Consider the following 26,430-nt stretch of genomic DNA (forward strand, 5'->3'; position numbering starts at 1 on the left):
TACGAGACTAGCCTAGCTCTGAGGAAGGGGGTGCACCCCCCGAAACACGTTAGCTGTACCCCGTGTTCTGTACATGTCCATGCATTGTTTTTATGGCCTTTTGTCAGTTGCATTCTGTGAGTACTCACTTTTATATAAAACATTTTATTATTAAATTATCTTTAGTAATGCACTAGGTGTGTGCGCTTTCCATTTTCGTTTTTCTTGTAGTTCCTTTTGGACTACCCCATCTGAGGAAGGCAGAATCCACCCAGTTTTGGATACCATATATACCTTTCACACCACCATTTTATTTGATATCCACACCCTGGAAGACCTATTAGTGCTATAAGTGACTGTGTTTTATTGTATCTGTAGAATACTCTAAGAAAATGTCTGTAGAATACTTTAAGAAAAATCCACCACTGGCAGCATTTAAAAGCTGGCACACCTTCTAGTCCTTCATAGAAATAGGCTGGAGTTGGCTTTGGTTTAAAAAAAAATAAAAAAATTATATATCTCTGATGGACAGTATAAAATGACCAAATCCACTAATTTTACCATAAAGCATAGTACTAAAATAAGGCAATATGCACACACCAGATGGAGAGGTTTATAGTATATATTAAATTATATTCATACATGTCTATCAAAAGCAGCTCCAATCACACATAGTGCCATCTTTAAATATTTAATAGCCATGTTATAATTACTTCTAGTAATTTACAGAAAACACATTTATACAAAACATCATTCAGATATAGTTAAAGAAACGAATAAATGAAAAAAAAAAAAAAGGACAATATAAGATTACATGCCACAGTTATATTTCATATTCTAGATATAATTGCTAGATGTGCTACACTGGGGCATAACATTGATCCATAGACCTTTTGATAAATATTGGCATCAATGGAGCTCTTATCAGAAAGAATGTGGTAGAAGTGGAAATGAATTTTTGTTTTGTGCCAGACAAAGCAATTTACGAACATCCGCATAGAGGTACGTCCTCTTTATTCTGAGTGGACTGGATTCCATAGACATACAAGTGCAGTCACAAGCAAACAGAGTACATTATTAGCACAGTCCTCCTTCATATTCATCATCTTCCTCTTCATGTTTGGGGGCCCCCTGTGCAGAGGCAGAATCCTGTGAGGTTGCCGGAGATTTCTTCTTGGTTCCACCTCCTGGTACGCTCAAGCTCAAAGCCAGTTTAGCATACTATGACCAAACAAAATAAATAAAAAGAATTTGATGCTTAATAAATATTAAATATAATGAATATACTACACGCGGCATAAATATAAACAAATTATGCTGAGAAATGTTTCCTCATATTAGTATAGTAATGTCATCTTTTTTAACTGGACAGTAATGGTGACTGTAACGGCACCCCTAATATAAAGGGGGTTAACGCCGTTTACGATGTTCCCTCTCCTAGACACACATCCACTCGCTACCAATATCCACAGCTAAACGACCCTTTCCTATAGGAGCCGACCCCTCTGGCAAAAAAAGACGAGACACACTCTGTCTCTTCTGTAGTAGGAATGAATTTATTAATGAGAAACATTGTAACTTTATACACAATTCAAGGCACATGCTTTAACATGAACAAGGGCCCAGCTCCACCCACACATTCCAAGACTCAACACCTCATCCTGACGTCTGCTAGGCTTCAAACGATCCCACCCAATACACATCTTTTCACAAAGGGTTGGCAGCCAGTCTGTCTGGCACTTTACAATACACACAAGGACAGACTTAAATGAACAATAGAAATGCAAAACAACTTAATTCCTCACAGCAATGATACTTAACCCCCATATACAGTATACATCCAATCTATATACAATGTATATACAGCCTTGAATATGGCTATCACAGACCATATCGGGGGTTTCTTTTATTCACCCTGTGTCCAAAGTGACCCCACTGTCACAGTGACCTACCTCTATACAGCCAAGTGATGATGCCATTCTTTTTCATATAAGGTAAGTGCATCACAAATTAATAATAGTGGTGAATATGTAGCACTAAACCAAACATATAAACAGTGCAAACTTGTGAGTGAGATTAATCAAACAAAAAATAAGTGAGAAAAAGGCCACATAGAGGTAAATGAAACACCAAATGTCCATCTAGACACGTAGATGAATACACAGGATGTCGCACAGCCCCGAGAGTCATGAAACTGTAGGAGTCTTCAAAATAAACATCAAGGTTCATATACGCTTACCAGAGATGAATGCATGAATGCACCCATGGCACAGGTCCATGATCACTGTATATCCGATGTAAGGAAAATCCCGGATTGGCCTTACTCCAACTTCACAAGGCATCAGATGCCCCAGTAAAAGTCTGTATTGGACGAAACACGTTGGGCGAGGTACACTAGCCCCCATATTGCTTTTATCACATGTGATTGTTTTTATACGTTTTTTTGTACATTGGTTTTTACCTATTAAAAGCTGTCTTTTGACCTGCACTATTGGAGCCCCCCATCCCCCTTTTTTTTTATGTGTACCAATGTAAGCGCTGCTGAGCTTCACCATTTGGTTCCAGCACCCTCATTAGGGTTGGTTTTGGTCATTCATTTGCCATCACTGGAGTTCCTGTCCTGGTAGCGCCTGCAGAATCCATTATATCCATGGTCGATACCGTGTGAAGTTGGCGTAAGGCGAATCTGGGAATTTCCTGAAATCGGATATACAGTCATCATGGACCTGTCCCATGGGTGCATTTTCATGCTCGATTGACTCGTTGTCTTATGATAGTCGAGTCCAACATCTCTGGTAAGCGTCAGTCTTGATTTACTGGGAGAGACGTCAGTCTTGATTTACTGGGAGGATGAGTATATTTTATCTCAGAACAGCAGACCAGGTCAGAAATGAACCCTTGGGGAGTAAAGTTCCTCTTTAGTATACTTCAAGACATTGTGTTTTTTTTCTTTAATGGACTAGCGAAGCATTATAAACTCTGTCATGACTTTATGGCTGTTGGTGGACCCACTGGGGATTTACTCTATTAGTTCTGGTGAACAGTATAAGTTCTGTTATTCGCTGTTCCAAGACCAAGAGTGAGGGAAAATCTGGAATCTGAGTTCTTACTGGGTCAGGAATACAGGGGATGGCTTAGGACATTTGTTCAAGTTACAACTGTTCTGATGACGAGAACGGATTTCCCTCACTTTGTGGAGATCTCAGGAAGAATCTCTCCAGTGAAACACAGACAAAAAAACAAAAAAAAAACCTCTCAGGGCTTTTACTTATTTTCTTTTGAACAGTAAAACAGGGATTTGCAGATGTGTAAATGCATTTGTTTATTTTCTGAGGGCCTTAAAAGCTCTAAAATGCAGACTGCGACCATCTGCCCACTGCCACAAGCCACCAAATTAGGCTTCAAGGATAAGTTTACCTTTATAGAAAAATTTATATTTTTTGCAGAAAGAAAATGTGCATTTTTTTTGTATTTTCCTGCAGGAGCTTGGAAAACATTGCCCAAACCTCCATATGGACTGTCAGTTTAAAAGCTGCAGGGCTTGTGAATGAACTACAACGGCAATAATCAGCACTTGCAGTTCATTCAGAATCACAAGCCATCTGTCATTGTGGCAGATGGGACTTGCAACTCTCTCTCACAGGAAGCTGAGAATGAATAATGCTGCTGTGTGGTCAGAGCCCTTTTTTAAAAAAGTGACGTCGGGTGCAGGGGGAAGAACCCCTGCCCACTGTCACGAGGGATCAGGGGGAAGAGGTGGCAGAACTAGAACATGTAACATATTCCAAAAGTGAACTTATCCTTTCACACTATTGCGTTGTGGCAACACGTTATATGTGTGGTGAACTGGGGTTCCATTTATTTATTCTACTGATCCTGCTGACCACTGTCTCTGGCCCAAAATTGATTGGCTCCCCCTCACTCCCTCAAGTTACACATTGCTAATGACTGCTAGACCAAAGCATTTTGCACAGGGCGACAGGTCACATGTTCCTACATACCTAGAAGTAGCAGGTATTGTGGGCAGGTGGAGGATGAAGGAACAGCAGGGAGGCGCTGGTAAGGTTAGTACAAATAATTTTGTGGGGGCTTGGTGTTGGTGAAGACCATTGCAGAGGCACTTTCCCTTTGCATGGGGCATATCTTGTTAAATTATCCTTTATTAGTGCATTCATGGAAACAACGTACAACACCTCAAAGAGGATGATAAGTCAAACAGCGTTTTACAAATACCTACTGAAGGAGTGAACTTACATCGTTATCCATGTATTTGAAGAGAGGAGAGTTGCAAACGTCACACACTTGATCTTGATCTAGCTGATCATATCCTTCTAATAGTTGTTCGAGTGCAGCGCAGTCCTCGCTCCCATTGAACCCTGGAATACTAAACCCAGACATTAGGTGTCAGTAATGATTACTAGAGAGATGTCATCACTCCAAACCTGTATAAAAATCTCTTGCTGCTGGAACTCCAAATGCTGACTAAAAAGAGCCCAACCTCTGATCTCTGAATAGGGCTGTACTGGGGGCAAAACGTTCGAGAGGGGTGGTCCAGGACAGGGCTTTAGTGTTCTTTGTTTAGTTTATAAACATTTGGATGTAATCTAATATCATTAATGTGTGACTTCCTGCTTTCTTGATGAGTAATTATTACTAAGACAAGATCAAGGTCACAGCTTTATACTAACAGAAATGCCTATGGCTTGCTGCATATTTAAACACACTATAACAGGGAAATCATTGCTGCCCAAAGAGCAGAGAAAGAAGTTTAATAAGAAAGAAAGAAGTTTAATCTTCCACAGTGCTTAACATAGCTAGGACATCCATTAGAAATCACAGTTACCCTACAGTTTATCTCACAGGAAGGAGGCAAGTAGAAGAGAGATTTAGGGTATGTTTGCATGGTGTTTTGCCACTGTGAAAATGCCAGCAGCAGGATTCTACTAAATCCTGCTGCTGGGTTCAACAGCTTCAGCCGCTAGGTCTTTACACTGTAATGACAGGCTGTTGGCAGTCGCAGCTATTTGTGGCTGTTCGCAATGACAGCTATCGCCGATATATATATCTGATAGTTCAGTACACCGATATTTTACAGTACAGGGTGAGGTATATGAAGGTAGTGTTCTATTTAACAGCAGATTACTAGAGATGTCAGTGGTATATAAGTGTGTATTATAGTTGGTGTTCTCACCACTGCCAGGACTCCCCTTGGCCAACTTGCCCTCGCCCGCTGCCTGCTCCGCTCTTCGCCACGTCATCCAGTTGGAGCTTCCCAAAAAAGGGGACGGAGAAACATACCAACACTGCTTAGCAGCAAGCAAGCCAGTAACAGCACAGGAGAGGAACCGCTTTAAAGTCCCTACCGTTTGCAGGCACATTTTTTTTTTTTAAGCCATGCCTATGCTACCCTGTCAGTTCTGTATTGTCCAGCCATCCACGGAAGAGCAAAGCTAGGTTTGGCTCTGTATCCTAGTTACTGTAGTGATGTGGGAAAAGACAAAGCTGCCAGGCCTCCTGCTGAACCGATGGGGCCCTGGGCCCGGTACAGGAGGGCTGCCCGTACAGCAGCCCTGAGGATAGCAATAAAGAACATACAAAAGACATTTCCAGTGAGAGATATATATATATATATATTTTTTGCTAGAAAATTACCCCCAAACATTATATATATATATATATATTTTTTTTTTCTAACACCCTAGAGAATAAAATGGTGGTTGTTGCAATACTTTCTGTCACACGGCATTTGCGCAGTGGTCTTACAAGCGCACTTTTTTGGGGGGAATTTTTAAATTAAAAAATAAGACAACAGTAAAAAGTTAACCCATTTTTGTTTATATTGTGAAAGATGTCACACCAAGTAAATTGATACTCAACATATAAGGCTTCAAAATTGTGCCCGTTCGTAGAATGGCGACAAACTTTTACCCTTAAAAAATCTCCATATATGACGTTTAAAAAAAATTCTACAGGTTGCAGGGGAGGTCTAGAGCTAGAATTATTGCTCTCGCTCTACTGGTCGCGGCGATACCTCACATGTGTGCTTTTCATATGCGGGTGTTACTCGCGTATGCGTTCACATCTGCATGCAAGCGCGGCGGGACAGGGAGCATTTAAAAAAAAAAATCTTATATTTTACCTTTTATTTTTACACTGTTCTATATATATATATATATAAAAAATTGTGTCACTTTTATTCCAATTACAAGGAATGTAAATATCCCTTGTAATAGAAAAAAAAAAAAAAAAAAAAAAAAAGAATGACAGGACTTCTTAAATATGAGATCTGAGGTCAAAAAGACTCAAGAGCTATGGGCGGAAGTGACGTTTTGGCGTCGCTTATGTCCTGCAACAATATGGAGACAGGTGGGGAAGTAACGAGGGACAGCATCCGATCCTCTCTGCTGCTGTCGTTGGCTCCGGTAAGCGGCGGAGGGCACCAGAGAGCGGCGGGAGGGGTCCCCCCACCGATAAAAGTGATCTCCCGGCAAATCCGCTACAGAGGCCACTTTTATCTGAAAATCGGATCGCCGGCTGAAGAAGAAGATACAGGGGTTATGGCAATTAGCTGCTGCCATAACAATGATATTCCTCTTCAAAGTTAGGACGTATATCGGTGTGCGGCGGTCCAGAAGTAGCCATTGTAGCTGGGCTTGCCACTCCTCTATGTAGTGTTTTACCGTGCTAAGTGCAAAATTACGTATATATACACTATATAACAGCAGCAATTAATCCAAGTGACATAATAAAGGCGTACAAGTGTTTATAAAAAAATAATAAGTACACTAATAGCACACAAAGAAATGCAGTGCATAAACTCTAAATAGCAAAATACCGTATGTTGAACATGCATAAAATTGGATCAATAATGTGTACAAAAAAAGTCCTTGTGATAAAAAAAAATTCCATATATATATATAAAGTCCATATAGAAGTGAAAAATCTATTGAAAAGCAACACATCACAACCAGTAAGCAGGGACGCTTACCAGATGGCATGGACCACCTATTGCTAGGTTGGTCGAAACAGGCAAGCAGAGTATCCCTCTACGGGGTATAAGGCAAAAAAATCCTATGGATACACTCCGATATGGGGCCAATCCCTCTATAGAAACCACACTCAAATGGACCACAGCAGGATCATTACTTACAAGGTTTAAAATGCAACCTGAAATAGGTAAAAACTCTCAGATACGAACACCAACACTTCCAGGTCACATGGGTCACAAAGGCCTCAGCAAGGCCTCAGCTCGTAGCTCTGCCTGACATGTTTCGTCACACGTGATGTCTTCCTGGGGTGTCTAGCCACTCCTCTCCCCCAGTCTGCTTCCCTTCAGTTCACTGCTACAAACCTCCCACTCCTCTATTCTATACAATACTACCCCCCCCCCCCCCCCAACTCTCATCACATATTCCCTCTGCAAATCTATGCATCACTGCTCAACTCTTTCTTACTCTTTTGACAGTTACTGGCCCCCACTTTTGCTCAAGTAGGCTAGGCGATCCAAGCAGAAGTTTTACTCCCCCGCCTGTAGCCTTCTGGGACACATTACAGCTGCCCATAGTTAGGATGCCAGCACTAGGAACCTGAAGACTAGTGAAGAACTAGCCTGGTTGAGGACGGCTCTGGATCCCTGAAAAAGGTAATTGTTCCATTATCAAAAGTCAGCAGCTACAGGACTTGTTTCTGCAAACTTCTAATTTCTTTTTTCCCCAGATTGGAGAACGGCTTTAATGTGTCCCATCACCTACAGTTCAGATCTAGCAATATTATAAGATTCCTAAAAGAATTTCACTGCTAGTCAAATTGCTCTCACACTTCCAGGTCTGTCCCATTCCCTTACTTGTGGTGCAGGAACACATGCAAGAGCAAGCATTTTCCTGCACTGCAAGGAAACACATTGCCCTCTGCAGATGTGCACAGCTGCCACAATACCATGTGGTTAGGTGCAACACAATTTAAAAAAACTAAACAAAAAAAACAACATGCACTCCTGCGTTAGGCAGCCCATTAAAATTAACGGGATGTTGAAAAAAATATATATTGCAAAATATGCCACATTCACACAGGTGCTCTGGCCCTTACAGCAACATGAAAGAGTGGGTTGTTCATGTGGCTGGATTCATCTGCTACACCATGGAGACACAGCAGCTCTACGAACACAGCCACAAGATTTAATCTGATAGGTGTGTAGCGTTGTGTGAGTGACCATGAATGCACACTGTCTGTATTCAGGGCCGTACACCTGCACCCACATACTTGTCAAATTAGGACCTATGGCTGTGTTCGCACAGCTGGTGTGCCCATAGCATAACATGGGCTACCTGCACATAGCTCTAGCCACATAAACAAACCAACAATTGACACTGTACAGGCAACAGCACCCATGTGAATGAGCTCCAATACCTCATTCACAAACAGTGCTTTACTTATTCACTTAATATAGTTTTATCTTTTAGATTTAGCAGGAATTTTGTGCATTCTGTTGTTTTTGTGTTTGCTAATAATGATTTTAGTGTATTTTTAGTGAAAATATAATTTAGATATTTTCTGAGGGGGTGGGGGCCCCGTCAGGTAGGCTGTACAGGGCACCGTGATATCTAACAATGGCCCTGGGTGTACTCAAAGTTCAGTGCTGGGACCCTTACTTTTTAATATCTTTATATACGATATAGGGTTTGGGATTAAAAAGTACCATATCTGTCTTTGCAGATGACACTGCAATGCACTGGAAGAACATCCTTACAGGAGGTCTCCAACTTACAACTCAACCTCAATGCACTGTTTAATTGGGCAACTTAGTGGAAAATGAGGTTTAATGCTGGTAAATGTAAAGTTATGCACTCGGGGGCTAAGAATATGCATGCATCATACATACTAGGGGGAATAGAACTGGGGGGATCCATAGTGGAGAAGGATCTGGGGGTTTTGGTAGATCACAAGCTTAATAACGGCATGCAATGCCAAGCTGCAGTTTCCAAAGCGAGCAAAGTCCTTTCTTGTATTAAGAGAGGTATGGACTCCAGAGAGATCATTTTGACCTTGTACAAATCATCATTTAGACCTCATCTAGAACATGCAGTTCAGTTTTGGGCACCAGTTCTCAAAAAAGGATATCGGGGAACTGGAGAAGGACAACCATACTGATAAGAGGCATGGAGCTCAGCTATGAGAAAAGATTAGAGGAACTGAATTTATGCTCTCGAGGAGAGATGATAAAAGATGATCAACATGTTCAAATACATAAGGGGTCTATATAGTAACCCTGGTATTGAATTATTCATTTCAAGGTCATCACAGAAGAAAGGGGGCACCTCTTTACGTCTGGATGTGTCATTCCCCCCCCCCCCCTTTTTATTGGTTGAACTGGATGGACTTGTGTCTTTTTTTCAACCAGACCAACTATGTAACTTCTTGGTACAATATCCACAAATATGTAGTCAGAAGACTGGAAAACTGTGCAAGGGGGTATTATCTACATGAGAATACACAATAATCTAGAATCAGGCCTAGACATAGTTGCTGTGGGGTTGAGGGAATTCCTGGGTGATGGTCAGATAAAGTGCCTACTCACTGGCAACTATACCAACCTAGCATGCGGAAGACATGCATTAAATCACTGGTAACATCATGGTTAAAGGGTTTTAAAGTTTTCTGTTCTGCGTTGCTTTTTATTTCAAAACTTTTTAAGTGATTGAGGAGTCCAAAATAATTTGCTGACTTCTATCCCCCCCCGCCCCCAAAAAAAAACATAACAAAATAGAGGTCTTTCCATTACTAGTGGTACACTCCAATGGTTTGGTAAATTGGTTTTATTGCAGACAAGGTCACACAATTCAGTTAATATTGATTTATAAAATAAACAAAACAAAAAATAATTCAATGAAAAAGCTCTCTGGATGAGTATGTGTTGCATTTGACAAGACTTTTAGGAAAGAAGCACAAACCTGAGAACAACTGGAAAACTGCTTACACTGCAAACCCTGCTCCATCAGCTCGCATCGCGTATACAAATAATAGCTAAGTTTGAAACCGCGTCTAATTAATCAGATTAATGGAGTGAACAAAGCTAAATAGAATAAATGTCTACACAGCAATGCCTGAATTATACCAAACATTAGATACATAAAATGTAAAAGTATTATTTAAAAAAAAAAAAAAACAGTGTCATAATTTCTGACAACTCTATAGAAAACAAGCCCCAGTCTAGCACTCAGTGGTACAAGCACAACATACAGAGGCACATCTACAAATTTAAAGAAGAAATCTTTTGGCCATACTTCTCCTGTGGGTCAAAGAATTCCCTTAGTTCTGCAGTTCTGTGACCCAGATTAAGCTGCTGATGTCACAGATGAGGTCCAGGCTCTTCAGGGTTCCTGACCATGTCAGGATCTGCTCAGATGCCCGACTGGCAGCTGGCACAGTCCCTCAGTGTCCTGCTGAGAGCCCGAGCCATACACTCTTTGCCATTCTGAAGTTTCCCTCCAACCACTTTGCATTCATTTTGGGAGTAGTTACTTATCATATGTAATTACCCTTCATATCCGTTTGTGACACTGATTTAGTTTATGTTGCAAGACTTTTTAGATTAGTTTAGTTTATATGTATTGATTTATATACATTTGGGTGTTTCAGTATGGTGCATACCCTCACTCTATTGTGCAGAGATTGTAGCACTGCATTTCTTGTTTGTATATTGTACGCGACTTTGATTACCAAATAATTAGGGGGAACTCCACGCCAATTTTTTTCATTGTTTTTCATTGTTTTTTAAGAAAAAAAAACAAAAAAAAACAAAAAACAAAGAAAAAACGGCATGGGTTCCCCCTTCATGGGCATACCGGGCCCTTCAGTCTGGTATGGATTTTAAGGGCCCCTACACCCCAAAAATCCATGCCAGACCCTTATCCGAGCACCAGCCTTGCCAGTCAGGAAAGGGGGGGGGACGACAAGCAAGCGCGCCCCCCCCCCCCCCCGAGCCGTACCAGGCCACATGCCCTCAACATGGGGGGTGGGTGCTTTGAGGCAGGGGGGCCCTGCCCCCCCACCCCAGAGCACCTTGTCCCCATGTTGATTAGGACAAGGCCCCTTCCCGACAACCCTGGCCATTGGTTGTCGGGGTCTGCGGGCAGGGGGGGTTTATCGGAATCTGGGAGCTCCTTTTAATAAGGGGGCCCCCAGATCCCAGCCCCCCACCCTATGTGAATGAGTATGGGATACATCGTAACCCTACCAATTCACCTGGAGGAAAAAAAAAAAGTGTAAAAAAAGTGTTAAAAAAAAAAACACACACACTACACAGGTTTTTAAAGTAATTTATTAGGCAGCTCCGGGGGTCTCTTCCGACTTCTCTGCTCTCTTCTCCTGTTCTCCGGTGTCTTCTCCAGCTGGGCTCCTCCGCTATCTTCTTCCAGCTCTTTTACTAGCGTTGGCCCAGTCGTCGTCTTCGTTGTCGTCTTCTTCTTTCTTCTCTTCCGATGTTGACACAACGCTCTCTCACACTGTAATGTATCGTGCGCAATGCGCAACGATTTATATCGGCATGGGGTGTGGTCACTGGGTGATGTCACCCGGTGACCCCTGCTTCCTTATGACATCACAGCCCGTGGCATGATGGGACTCTGGTGTCATAAGGGGCGGGGTCATAAATCGTTGCACACCATGCAAAATGCATTACAATGAGAGAGAGCGTCATGTCAATATCAGAAGAGAAGAAAGAAGATGACTAAGACCGGTCCAATGCTAGTAAAAGAGCTGGAAGAAGATAGCGGAGGAGCCCGGCTTAAGGCACCAGAGAGTGGGAGAAGAGAGCAGAGACTTTGGAAGAGACCCCCGAATTCAGAAGAAGACCCCCGGAGATGCCGAATAAATTACTTTAAAAACCTGTGTTGTGTGTTTTTTTATTGACACTTTTTACCCCACAGGTGAATGGGTAGGGGTACGATGTACCCCATACTCATTCACATAGGGTGGGGGGGGGTGGAATCTGGGGGCCCCTTTATTAAAGGGGGCTCCCAGATTCCGATAAGCCCCCCGCCCGCAGACCCCGACAACCAACGGCCATGGTTGTCAGGAAGGGGCCCTTTTGCTCATCAACATGGGGGCAAGGTGCTGGGGGGTGGCTGCCTCAAAGCACCCACCCCCCATGTTGAGGGCATGCGGCCTGGTAGGGCTCGGGGGGCGCTCACTCGTCCCCACCCCCTTTCCTGACTGGCCAGACTGGTGCTCGGATAAGGGTCTGGTATGGATTTTGGGGGGGAAAAATGGCGTGGGGGTTCCCCTTAAAATTCATTCCAGACCGAAGGGTCCGATATGCTCATAAAGGGGGAACCCATGCCGTTTCTTTTCTTAGAAAAAAAAATATTGGCGTGGAGTTTCCCTTTATGCACATGCCAAAGTCTGATCAGTTAACACGGAATCCGACTTGGATCCACCTTCACAAAAAAAGTAGTGCAGGAACTACTTTGAAGTTGGCACGAATTAAAGTCGTGCCAAAATGAATGGTAGTCAATCAAAATCATGGAGAATGACTTGCCATGCAATTTTGTAGTCCAAAATCGTGGGACAAGTCATATAAGTGTGAAAGGCGGCTTAAGGTGTTACTAAAGCCACAACAGAAAAGTCAGTCTGCATGTGCAGTAAAGCATGCTTGTTTGTAAAAAGGCTCTTTGATCCTGTTTTCTCTGATCCTCCCCTTCTTCCACAGTCCCCAAAACATCTGCTGATAGTACAGAGGCTAGGCGGCCCAAATGCACATCCTCAGTTTGGTGTGTATTTTTAGAGAGTTTTTTCATGGGAGGGTGCATGTGATCAGCACAGGGCCAATCAGCGTGTCAGAGGTCATGCAGCCTCATAGGACAGGCAGAAGATAATGAAAACTCCTCCTACAAGCTTTAACCAGTGCTAAGCCAGACACTGATAGAAGTCACAAGACTGCTACATACTGCTGATGAAAAAAGGTATTTAGCAATTTATATTTACTAAAATAATTGCATTTCCATTTTCTGTGTACTATGGGAGACCAGATATCGTGAACGCAGGGTCCTGGGTTTAGTAACACTTTAAAGCAAACTTGAACTGAGCTAAATATAGATGCAGACATCATACAAATATTACTAGCTCAAAACAAGCTGACAATTTTCAGGGATTTTTTTTTCAAAAAGGCAGTTGTTTGCATCACTTGAATGCAGTTATGATTTTACAATCATTTGCAAACATTGAATAATAATTTATTCTGCTCATTGAAATCAATTACCACAGAAGCAATAAACACGCATTTGGGCTCAAAGTGTTTTTTTCTGCCAAAATACCACTGCTAATGGAAGTGCTGGCTGGGAGTTTTTTTCTCTCTTTAAATGTGCGTGGACATATGATCAGCATGTAGGTGTTTAGAGACAGAAAAAAAAAAATGCCAGACGCCCTTAAAAGCCAAGATAAAAACATCCAGTGTGCGTAAGGCCTAAAGGGAGACTATAAGTTTGATTTTAGCTGTTTGAGTATATACATTTTAAAACTGTTGACAAAAAATGCACAGGCTTCTTTCATCAAAAAAGCAAAGAAACAGTATTTAAAACTGGAAAAGGAGCCTAAAGGTTCATTAACATGGGCAGAAAAAGTGATGTGTAGATGTGTACAGCATGTAATTTTGTAGGCATCTAAATGCAGCACTATAATAAGCAACGAGTCCATATACACACCTGCATCTACATGTGAGAATGTGCCCTGCGTTTAGCCAAACACAAAAAAGGTTAGACACAGCTGCACCCTTAACCCCACATATCTGCAGAATTTATGCGTGTACGCAAAAAAGCGTGCATGAATGCATCAGCCATTGGAAGAACTGTACGTGTCTAAATGCTTTACACACCTAACCATGAGTACTTTAGACACATTTTATGCAGGATCTTCTGCAAGCTCTACCAGCAATAACTTGCATTCCGTGCAGAAAACACACATACAGTGCCTTGAAAAAAATATTCATACCCCTTGAAATTTTCCACATTTTATCATGTTACAACCAAAAACGTAAATGTATTTTATTGGGATTTTATGTGATTGACCAACACAAAGTGGCACAAAATTGTGAAGTGGAAGGAAAATGATAAAATTATTTTCAATTTTTTTACAAATAAATATCTGGAATGTGCAGTTTGCAAGAAGCCATTTGGGGGACACCGCAAACGTGGAAGGTGTGTGTGACGGAAAACTAACACTGCACATCGCCCTGAACACACCATCCCCACCGTGAAACATGGTGGTGGCAGCATCATGTTGTGGGGATGGTTTCTGCAGCAGGGACAGGGAATCTGGCCAGAGTTGATGGGAAGATGGATGAAGCTAAATACAGGGAAATTTTAGAAGAAAACCCGTTATGCCACGTACACACGTCCGGGCTTTCCGGGAGACTAGGTCCAACGGTCTACCCGATGAACTTTCGACTAAGTCCGTTCATTTTGAACATGATGACCTAAGACGGGACTAAAAAAGGAAATTCAATAGCCAATAGCTTGCCTTATGTCGTTTTTGGTCCATCGGAACAGCATACAGACAAACGGTTTTCCTGATAGGAATTGAGTATGTCAGACAGATTTGAAATACGTTCTATTTCTAGGTCCCTATGATTTTTTTTTTAAACGAAAAACGATCAGATTAGCCCACACACGATCAGATTGTCCGACGGACTGATTCAGTCAGACCTAGTCTGCCGGAAAGTCCGATCGCGTGTATGCTGCAAAAGAATTGAGACTGGGGCAGGAGGTTCACCTTCCAGCAGGACAAAAACCCTAAACAGCCAGAGCTACAATGGAATGTTTTAGATCAAAGCATACTCATGTGTTAGAATGACTCAGTCAAAGTCCAGACCTAAAATCCAATTGAGAATCTGTGGCAAGACTTGAAAATTGATGCTCTCCATCAAATCTGACAGAGGTGGAGCTATTTTGCAAAGAAGAATGGGCAAAAACGTCACTCGCTAGATGTGCAAAGCTGGTAGAGACGTCCCCAAAAAGAATTGCAGCTGTAATTACAGCAAAAGGTGGTTCTACAAAGTATTGACTCAGGGGGGCTGAATACAAATGAACGCCACACCTTTTACATATTTATTTGTAAAGAATTGTGAAAACCATTTATCATTTTCCTTCCACTTCACAATTATGTGCCACTTTGTGTTGGTCTATCACATAAAATCCTAATAAAATACATTTACCTTTTTGGTTGTAACATGACAAAATGTATGAATATTTTTCAAGGCACTGTATGCCCATGTGAACGAAGCCTAAAGCTTTACCTACTGCCTTCAAAAGTGGAAAACAATTATCAATAGGATCTGTTTGTTATTTACTTCAACAAAAAAAGGATAACGCTGAATAATAGCATGTTCTGCATCAACACCCACCTGTAACTTTCTCTGACACATTTCTCAGCAGCCACGTAATCATTCCTATGTAGATGTACTAGCACTTGGGCAATGGTTTTCTGAATAAAAGAGCATAAAATCAGTTACAATTAAAAGCCTGTTTTGTTTACAGCCTAGCCAGATCACAAAAAAAAAGAAATGAGACTTTTTTGAAAGGGAAGGAATACATCTAACAAAATAGAATCGCTTTAGTCCACAAGACTTAACGGTCTATGTAAAGAACATTCACGGTGCAGATGCCTTAACTTTTCGCACACGCACCACAAATGTCTCATGATCTTCAGCTCCATCCAGTAGCCATAAAACTGCATTTTTTAATTGAGATATTTTATGAAAATTACCACAATATGACCACTAGATGAAGCCGAAGATCATAGGAGATAAGCATATTACAGGTGCTTTTCTAGCACTCTTTCTTTACAAGTTTAAATCATTATTTCTTGCTAGAAAATTACTTATAACCCCCAAACATTATAATAAAATATTATATATATATATATATATATATATATATATATATATATATATATATATATATATATCAGAGATCCTAGGGAATAAAATGGCGATCGTTGCAATGTTTATATCAAACAGTATTTGTGCTGTGGTTTTTCAAACGCAATGTTTTGGGGAAAAAATAAAGTTTGATGAATTAAAAAAAAAAAAAAAAAAAAAAGCACAATATATATCCCTATTTTATGCATAATGTGAAAGATGTTGTTACACCATTTAAATAGATACCTAGCGTGTCACGCTTTAAAGTTCCGCACACTCGTGGAATGACGACAAACTATGGTACTAAAAAAATCTCCATCGCTTTTTAAATGCCTTTACAGGATTACTAGTTTAGACTTAGAGGAGGTCTAGCACTAAAATGATTGCTCTTGGGCTAACATTTGCGGCGATACCCCACATGTGGTGTGAACAATGTTTATATGTGTGCTTGACTTGCATATGTGCTTGCTTCTGCACACAAGCACGGAAGGATGGAGACGCTTTCAATTTTTTTTCATTTTCTTATTTTACTTTTTAGATGTACACTATCCCTTGAATTATTTTTATTTTTTTATCATTTTTATTCCTATTACAAGGAATGTAAACATCCCTAGTAAAATAAATAAGGATGACAGGCCCTCTTTATAAAGAGATCTAGGGTCAAAGACCTGAAATCTCTTCTTTACCTTTAACCACTTGCTTACTGGGCACTTAAACCCCCCTCAGTCCCAGACCAATTTTCAGCTTTCAGCGCTGATGCACTTTGAGTGACAATTACGCGGTCATACAACACTGTACCCAAATGAAATTTTTATCATTTTTTTCCCACAAATAGAGCTTTCTTTTGGTGGTATTTAGTTACAGCTCGGAGTTTTATTTTTTGCTAAACAAACAAAAAAAGATGCAAAAAAAAAAATCATGTTTTAATAGTTTGTTATAAAATTTTGCAAACGGGTCATTTTTCTCCTTCATTGAAGTGCGCTGATTAGGCGGCACTGATAGGCTGCATTGGTGGGCACTGATGGGCTGCATTGGTGGGCACTGATGGGCTGCATTGGTGGGCACTGATAGGCTGCACTGGTGGGCACTGATAGGCATAGTTAAGGCGGCACTAATAGGCACAGATAAGGCGGCACCGATGGGCACAGATAAGGCGGCACTGATGGGCAAAGATGGGCACAGATAAGATGGCACGGATGGGTGGCACGGATGGGTGGCACGGATGGGCACTGATAGGTACCACAGATAGATGGGACTGATGGGCACTGATAGGTGGCACTGATAGGTGGCACTGCTGGGCACTGATGGGCGGCACTGCTGGGCACTGATGGGCGGCACTGGGGTGCAGCACCTTTGAGGCAGATTTTGGGTGGCACTGTGGGTGGCACTGCTGGGTGGCACTGTGGGTGGCACTGTGGGCACTGCTGGGTGGCACTGTGGGCACTATGGGCACTGCTGGGTGGCACTGACAGGGGGGCACTTACTTTATTTCAGGATGGCACTGCGGGTGGCAGGTGGGCACTGGCAGGGGGCAGGTGTCCGTTTAAATTGCTGGCCGTGATCGGGACTGATGTCCCGAACACGGCCGCCGGCGATCGGCTTTTTTTTTTTCTCCTCGCGCTGTCAGCGCGAGGAGGAATACTAGCCGATTACCGGCTCCGTTTTATCACATGATCAGCTGTCATTGGCTGACAGCTGATCACGTGATAAGGGGTCGGGATCGACCCCTTACACGGATCGGTGATCAGGCGAGTCTCAAGGACTCGCCGATCACAGAGCGCGCGGCGCGCGCCCCTCAGGGGGCGCGCAGGCCGCTCGTAACCGGGACCACGTCAATAGACGTAGTCCCGGAAATGTGGGTCCGCGCTGTTGCCGTCATTTTGCAATAGCGCGGATCCCAAGTGGTTAAAAGCAAAAGATTTAACCACTTCCACACCAGGCCTATTCTGGCACTCCGCTCCTACATGTAAAAATCTTTAGCAATTTTTTTGCTAGAAAATTACTCAGAACCCCCAAACATTATATATATATATATATATTTTTAGCAGACACCCTAGGGAACAAAATGGTGGTCATTTCAACGTTATCTTTGTGCAACAATTTTTTTCAAAATAGTTTTTGGGGGAAAAAAACAAACAAACAGTTTCATGATTTAAAAAATAAAACTAAAAATAAAAAATAAAAAAAAAGTTAGCCCAATTTTTTTATATAATGTGAAAGATGATGTTATGCCGAGTAAACAGATGCCAAACATGTCACGCTTTAAAATTGCGGACACTCATGGAATGACGCCAAACTTCAGTACTTAAAAATCTCCATAGGTGACACTTTAAATTTTTTTTACAGGTTACATGTTTAGAGGTTACAGAGGAGATATAGTGCTAGAGTTGTTGAGCCCGCTGTAACGCACGTGGCGATACCTCACATGTGTGGTTTGAACAGCGTTTGCATATGTGGGCAGGTCTAACGTGTGTGTTCGCTTCTGAGCATTAACTACCGTGGACAGGGGCATTTTACTTTTTTTTTTTTTTTACTTTCTTTTACAACATTTTATTTTTGATCACTTTTATTCCTATCACAAGGAATGTAAACATCCATTGTAATAGGAATTTTTCATGACAGGTCCTCTTTATGGAGAGATGCAGGGTCAATAAGACCCCATGTCTCCGCCAGGCTGGAAAGCATGAGATCGTAAAAAATAAAAAATAAATCTGCGATCTCTTGCTTACCAGCCGTGATCGCGGCTTTGTTTACATACGCGGCCTGGACGTGACGTCATAACGTAGCGCCTGGGCCTCCAACGGTCACAGAGATAGAGAGAGGAAATGTCTATACTGGTCATCCGGCAGCAGCTTATACTTCCTCCGGGTCCCCGATGGCACGGGAGAGAATGGAGAAGCACCGGATGGCGGCGGGAGGGGGGGAATGTCCCCTCCTGTCACCTGTAAGAACGATCAAGCTGTGGAACTGCCACTATAATCGTTCTTAAGGTGCACAGAATGGCCGGCTGAAAACAAGAATATCTGAATGATGCTTGTAGCTGCAGGCATCATTCAGATATTGGCACTGAAAGTCCAGGACGTCATATGGCATCCTTGGGCGGGAAGTGGTTAAAAAAACAATTTTTTTATCTTTATTTATTTATTTATTTTTTAAGCAAAAAAGGTTTACTTCCAACCTGGTCCAGAAGTGTCTTCATGATGTCGCTCCGAGCCTCCAAAGCCATAGGAGGCGATCATTTCTCGGGCAAGCCAGCAGAAACAGTAAGCCCAAAAGACACCGGTGAGCTGTAGGAGGGGGGACGTCCCCTCCCACCGCTTCTGAAACCGTTCCAGTGGCTCATTCTTTCGAGCTGCTCATTTTTTTTTACGTTAGAAAACATGTTATACTTACCTGCTCTGTGCAAGGGTTTTGCACAGAGCAATCTATATCCTCCTTTTCTTGGGTCTCCCTCTGCTGGCACTCTGGGCTCCTCTCCCATGCCGAGTGCCCTCATAGCAAGCCGTTTGCCTTCAAGCACAGAAGGCATGAAAGTAAAAAAACCTTCAGGCATTACAACCTATTTAATGGTGCCCATGTAAATGGTTAAGGTACCCACCCAGTGAATATTTTATACATAGACTCCTAGCAGTACTTTTCTTACTCAGTTGCATTGAGGTCTATATTTCTTACTCTCATTACACTGATAAAGAATACATATCTAAGACAGTTCTCATATTACTGTAAGGAAGATAACCATGCTCTGTAAACTAACTTCTAAATCTTATTTCAGTCTCTTGAGTAATGATCAGGGTGGATATAAAATCAATGATTTTTTTTTTTTTAAATAAAAAAAAAATAAAAATCAGATTTTTTTTTTTTTTTTAATCAAAATTTGTAGGGGTGCACCGAATGGGTTTTTTGGTGCCGAAACCGATACCGAAAATGAAAAATACACTAGGCCGAAAACCGAAACCGATACCGAAACAGCACCGATACCGAAAATGACTGTTTTTAAAAGATATTTTCATACAGCAGATGGTCAGAGACTGCAGGCATGGTACAGAAGATGGTCAGAGACTGCAGGCATGGTACAGGAGATGGTCAGAGACTGCAGGCATGGTACAGGAGATGGTCAGAGACTGCAGGCATGGTACAGGAGATGGTCAGAGACTGCAGGCATGGTACAGGAGATGGTCAGAGACTGCAGGCATGGTACAGGAGATGGTCAGAGACTGCAGGCATGGTACAGGAGATGGTCAGAGACTGCAGGCATGGTACAGGAGATGGTCAGAGACTGCAGGCATGGTACAGGAGATGGTCAGAGACTGCAGGCATGGTACAGGAGATGGTCAGAGACTGCAGGCATGGTACAGGAGATGGTCAGAGACTGCAGGCATGGTACAGGAGATGGTCAGAGACTGCAGGCATGGTACAGGAGATGGTCAGAGACTGCAGGCATGGTACAGGAGATGGTCAGAGACTGCAGGCATGGTACAGGAGATGGTCAGAGACTGCAGGCATGGTACAGGAGATGGTCAGAGACTGCAGACATGGTACAGGAGATGGTCAGAGACTGCAGGCATGGTACAGGAGATGGTCAGAGACTGCAGGCATGGTACAGGAGATGGTCAGAGACTGCAGACATGATACAGGAGCTGGTCAGAGACTGCAGACATGGTACAGGAGATGGTCAGAGACAGCAGACATCGTACAGGAGCTGGTCAGAGACTGCAGGCATGGTACAGGAGATGGCCAAAGACTGCAGGCATGGTACAGGAGATCAAAGCAGCCTCACCAGTTCCCCCTCAGATGCAGCCTGCCTGATAAAAATACATGCACAGTGTTTTCCATGTATTCCAATGGCTTTAGTTCACACCATGCAGTCAGTTTCCGTTGTGGAAACTGACTGCATGGTGTGAACTAGAGCCATTGGAATACATGGAAAACACTGTGCATGCATTTTGTGCAAAAAAAAAAAAAAAAAAAAGCACACGGAACTGCATCTGGTGTGAACTGGCCCCAAGCAAGCTACCTGGTTCCGTTCCAACAGACTTCTATTGGGAATGCTCATATCGTTACCTCTACTAGCAATAACTTAACCCTTCCCCATTCTATCACATGGCGATAAAAAACTAGCTGGGTCAAAATCAAGATTATTATTATTTTTTTATATGGTCAATAAAGTGAGTACAGCCTTTGTCCTGTGACCTGGTTTATATAGCATGGCTCCATTCACACTAGTGGCTAGAGGTAGATAGTTTCAGAGGCAAACAAATGGCTTTTGGATGCAGCAGCACTGTGGACACAAAAAACTTGATTTAGCTGCGGACAAAACTCTGCAATGCTTGCCCTGGGCACACTCTTTCCCCCTTATGCAGTGTCTAAATGCAGCCTCACCCATGCCCGGATCTGTGCGGTGATCTCCGTGTGTCACGGAGCTGTGCATTGAATTTCCCGGGCGGCTGCAGTAACAATGTCCCGCTTCCTGTAATCACGTCACGCTGATTCAATGTCCCGCCATTGGATCAGTGTACCATCTGTCACAGGAGGCGGGACATTGTTACTGCAGCCGCCCGGGCAATTCAATGCACAGCTCCGTGACACACGGAGATCACCGCACTGTCGGGCGGGAGGAAAGGAGGAGGGAGGACGGAGGACAGAGGACTGGGGACGAGCCAGGAAAACACCCGTGCAATGGGCGGCACCAGGGGCGGAGCCCCGCACGGGCCCCGCCCCCTTTTTCGGCCCCATTATCGGCAAGATTTTCCTTTAGGCATTTTGACGAAAACACCATTTTCGGCCGATATGTTTCGGCGGCCGAAATTTCGCTGCATCCCTACAAATTTGTTTTAATAAAATTCTTTTGTAGTAAAAATCTAAAAGACCGTTTTAAGACACATTAATAATTTAGTTTATTCAGCATGAAATGGAGCTTGGATATGTAGCATGAGGCTGTATATTCTACAATATTTACATTTTTGGTAAACTCATTCAATGAATGAGATAACATGCACTGCATTGATGCATTCACATTTCACAGTAACCATGAGATAAAAACAATGTCCAGGAATATTCCTTTATCCCATTGCTTTGCTTCAAACTGTATGATTGAATCTGTGCTGATATCGCGGTTTTACTTACCTGACAGCTTATTATTCTAAATAGGAAACCTTCATTTTGTTTGCAAATATTAAAGATTCTAACTATCAGCAAGAATAAGTCCTTACATTTAAAGAGCACCTGTCATTTCAGATCCATCATGGCAGCGCCTGTTAGTGGGCATCCACTCACCTGCTGCTGCCATGTCAGTGAGTCAACAGCGGGTCAGAGGAGAAGCCGCTGCGGAACAGTGATGACAGTTACTCTTTAAAAATTAGGATTTAAATCAAGCCTTTTTACTAGTGATTTAAATTGTGATTTAACTGAACTTGATTTAAATCAAATCCAACCTGGTAAAGATAATAAAGCGACTTCAATGATCATTTTCTAAAAACATATAATGAAATGTCCGTTTGCATTTACTGAATGGCATTAAACAATTAAACACAATTACAATTTGCACATTAATGCATACAGTATGTCTCTGTGTGTTTGCAGCATGCAAGTAGAGAACACTGACAAACCAGTCACATTTTTTGTCATCCTAATCGTAGGGCCAATACTTGAGTACAGTCTTGGGAAAAAATGAAAAAAGCCTTAAAAAAGGCAAAGAGACCACCAATGGGCAAAAGCTGCCTTCAAATTCCATTTAGCCAATGTCAAAAAAAAAAAAAAAAAAAAAAAGCAGTGGCTAAGGGCTAAGCAGTGATAGGTTGTGGTGTGGGCTCTAACTGCTTAAACTATTACTGTATTGTAGTATACACCCCAACTATTAGGACTATACTATTAAGGTCAGAAGTTTCCTAGGGAAAAAGTAGCATACGTTACACCACTTCATACCTTGTAACATGTTGGATAATTTTCTATTTCTTTGTACATATTTTTCTCCTTCTGAATAGATGCCACAGCTTCATCTAGTCTACAAAGAAGAAAAAAAAAAAATGTATACTGTACAGCAAATTGGACACATCAATAACATTCAAAGCCCATTTCTCTTCAAGCCCAACTCCAGGCAAAGTGCAAGTCCTCCCATGCAGTGGTCTGTGCTTGCACTGCATCGGTTAAAAGCTCATTTATGTCCAGGGAATGGGAAAAGCAGTTCACTTACTGGATCCTCTGCTCCTCTGGCAGGCGGCCCTGGCAGCGGACTTTTCCTCAGTGTCATCATGTCCAATGCAAGGCGATGGTCCCTGTATCTGTCTTGATGTCAGAGGGTGTCCAATGGGAGTAGAACCTGCGGGAATCAGTCTTGCAGCGCAAAGAAGCTTGCGGAAGCAGAGGATCAGGTAGGTAAACCTGCTTTTCCAAATCTATGGTACCATCATCTGTCTGCCTCTCCACCTTGGCCAACCAAAGGCAGACTTGTTGATTCACTGATGATTCACTGATAAAAATACAAAGCTTCTACTGAATGGCTTCTCCATTCTGCCTGAAGCAGATGGGAAGTTACCTGTAATGCTGCCGCTTACTGTATATAGCTAAAGCTATTAAAATTCATTACAGTAGCTGTATCTTTCTGCCCCAAAACTAGTAAAATTAAACTTAGAATTTTACTTGAATCACTTGACCTCTGGAAGGTTTTACCCCCTTCATGACCTGGGCATTTTTTGATATCCAGCACTGTGCTACTTTAATTGGCAGTTGTGCGGTCATGTAACACTGTTCTCAAACATTTATATTATGTTTTTTTTCACATAGAGGTTTCTTTTGTGGGATTTTTTTGTATTATATAAATGAAAGAAGACCAAAAATATTGAAGAAAAAAAAAATCCATTATTTTCTACTTTGTTATAAAACATATCCAAAATAAAAAAAATCAGAAAAATCTAATTTTTTCATAAATTTATGCCAAAAATGTATTATGCTACGTGTTTGGTAAAAAATACGTGTGCATTAATTGGTTTGTGCTAAAGTTATAGCATCTACAAACTATGATATATATTACTGGAATTTACATAGCTAAAAAAGCTATACTGTAATGGCGATGATCAGAGACTTATAGTGTGACTGTGATAGGGTGGTGGCCAATCTGACACTAACAGACTCTATCTGGAAGGGTCACTGACATGGACGTCGCTAGTAACACTTATACAATGACTAATACATGTATGTGATCGTGCTTGTACCCGCCGCCTGCTCGTAGTATATTTACTGTCAGTCAGGTGGTTAAGTAACGAGAAAAGCCAGTTGTTTATCCATTTTAAGTCATACAGTTACAGGCTGCGAGAAGGGAGCAAACCAGCGGCATATCATTTTTTGGAGTAAAGTTCTGCTTTCAGCGGCCATAACAGGGAACCAATTTAAATGATAATGATGGTTTGTTGCCATGACAAATGAGAATCCCTGAATGCAGACTAAAAATTGTACAGTTGCTTCAAGATGAGATTTACTGAGCATTCATTCAATTTGTATCGTACACAGCATAAGGAGAAAACCAATACTGATCGGATTATTTGCTTGAAGAACAAAATAATCCCTTTATAAACCAGTTTTTGTTAAATTACATACATTGGTGCTGACAGGAATACGTTTTATCAATGTTATATCTTAAAAAAAATAAAACATGACAAGAATCCTTGTTCCATCAAACACATGTGAGCACAATAATACATTATGTTTAACTTGAACTTGACCTGCCTTAAAACGTTGCCAAGATAACAGCGGTGCTGAAGTATTTGTGCTAGTCTTCAAATGGTGTCCCCTTGGGTCCTAGGTCCAGAACCTAAAATGGAGCCTTGACCTCTGCTCATGTCAAGCTAAAGCCAGACCCCCTCCTAGTGCCAAGAACTGCTGTTCTCATTTAGTTATCAAAATGAGAAAACTAAAGTTTGCAGGAGAGGCTCTGAAATCTGAGAGCTGGGTGCCAGGGATAGAGCATGGCACTGAGAGGGGTCAGCACTTAATCTCAACTTGGACAGGTTTAGGTGTTGTGTACAACCTGGGTCTAGGACCCAAGAGGACATAACAGGGACACCAGGATTGATTTGTAGACCAAAACAGGCAAGTGCATTTTGGTGATCTCAGCAGAGAAATGTCTATCCAACCTCAATAAGCAATGTGCTCATGGTTCCCTCTTCTGGACTTCCCACTGGGATAAACTGAGTGGCCACACATAATGTTCAGTATATGTAATGCTACAGAGAACGTGAGAGAAATTATGTTCAGAGATTGTGGACCTGCAACAGGTTGGGGTGGAGACTTGATAGGGACTGGTTTCATGTTAGATGAGGATAGTCACATCAGCTGTGAGAGAAAAGAAGCACACACAGCAGCTATGCCCTCTGCTGCCCATTCACAGAAGCCTTTGCATTTTGTGAATGCGTTCACATAATACAAAGGCTTCTGTGAATGGGCAGGAGGAAAGGGGCGGGCACAGCAGTTCCAGCGACTGCTCTTGAATTAACCGAGATCCCAGTGAACATCAGATCTTCAGAAGTTATCTTTCTAGAGCACATTAAACCTGTCAGATGAGACTGTTAGACTTCAATCATGGTGTGCCTGAAGCTTTTACAAAGTAGCTGAATTCCTGGCATTCAGCTTGAACCTCACAAATACCCATGAGTGAGTGCATTACCGTCGAGCTCTCACTAGAAGTCTTGACGCTTTCCCTAAAAGTTCCACAGCTTGACGTAAACGTTCTTCATTCTAAAAGTAAAAAACAAAAAACAATAATTACACAACTCAGACATTGTTAGACTCTGTTATCATACCTAAAGTGGGCCTGTTATGCTCTATTATATAAAACCCTAAAAGCTAGTACAAACTGTATTTACTTTTTTCCTCCAATGGTTAGGCTACTGACCTGTTTTGATCGGAGACATAAAATGTTTTTATAACAGCTTACCTGTAAAATCCTTTTCTTGGAGTACATCATGGAACACAGAGCACCATAGTAATTACTATGTGTGTATATAGGCACCTTTAGGTGATGAACACTGGTATACCCAATACAGGAAGTTCACTCCCTATATAACCCCTCCTACTTCCAGGAGTACCTCAGTTTTTGTAGCAAAGAAATATATCTAAACCCCCAAAAGAGGTGAGGGACCTGTGTTCCATGATGTACTCCAAGAAAAGGATTTTACAGGTAAGTTGTTATAAAAATCCTATTTTCTTTATCGTAAATCATGGGACAGGGGGCACCATAGTAATTACTATGTGGGACGTCCCATAGCAATGCTATTTGAGGGAAGGGAGACACAACCCGTAGGGAACCCCCAGACTTGAAGACTTATACTGCTGCCTGCAGCACACTGTGCCCAAAGGCGATATTCTCATACCTCCTTACATCCACCGGATAAAACTTGGTGAATGTATGCACTGAAGAGTGTGCTTGAAAAGGTGGAATCTTACCCCTTAAATCAAAATTGAAGAACTCTGAACGGCCGCACTCCAAGATGAATTCAAATGCCAAAACCCTCCTTGCTGAGGATATAGCAACCAAGAACACCAACTTCTTA

The 26,430-nt window shown here is 42.0% G+C and overlaps 1 protein-coding gene across 1 annotated transcript in view; it reads right to left on the bottom strand.

The window, feature by feature from the left end:
- Positions 1 to 583: 583 nt before the first annotated feature.
- The window catches only part of NAPG (NSF attachment protein gamma), a 51,843-nt gene continuing 25,996 nt past the window's right edge, over positions 584 to 26,430 (bottom strand). Inside the window, exons 8-12 of the mRNA XM_077492443.1 lie at positions 25,545 to 25,615; positions 22,811 to 22,889; positions 15,374 to 15,453; positions 4,234 to 4,363; positions 584 to 1,200 (exon numbers count right to left, since the gene is read on the bottom strand). Coding sequence (XP_077348569.1) covers positions 1,057 to 1,200; positions 4,234 to 4,363; positions 15,374 to 15,453; positions 22,811 to 22,889; positions 25,545 to 25,615 — 504 coding nt within the window. The 3' untranslated portion in view covers positions 584 to 1,056. The remainder of the gene's footprint in view (positions 1,201 to 4,233; positions 4,364 to 15,373; positions 15,454 to 22,810; positions 22,890 to 25,544; positions 25,616 to 26,430) is intronic.

This window comes from Lithobates pipiens, unplaced genomic scaffold (assembly GCF_037356315.1).
Source record: "Lithobates pipiens isolate NorthernLeopardFrog02 unplaced genomic scaffold, aLitPip1_a1.2 Scaffold_19, whole genome shotgun sequence".
In the NCBI taxonomy this organism is placed as follows: Eukaryota; Metazoa; Chordata; class Amphibia; order Anura; family Ranidae; genus Lithobates; species Lithobates pipiens.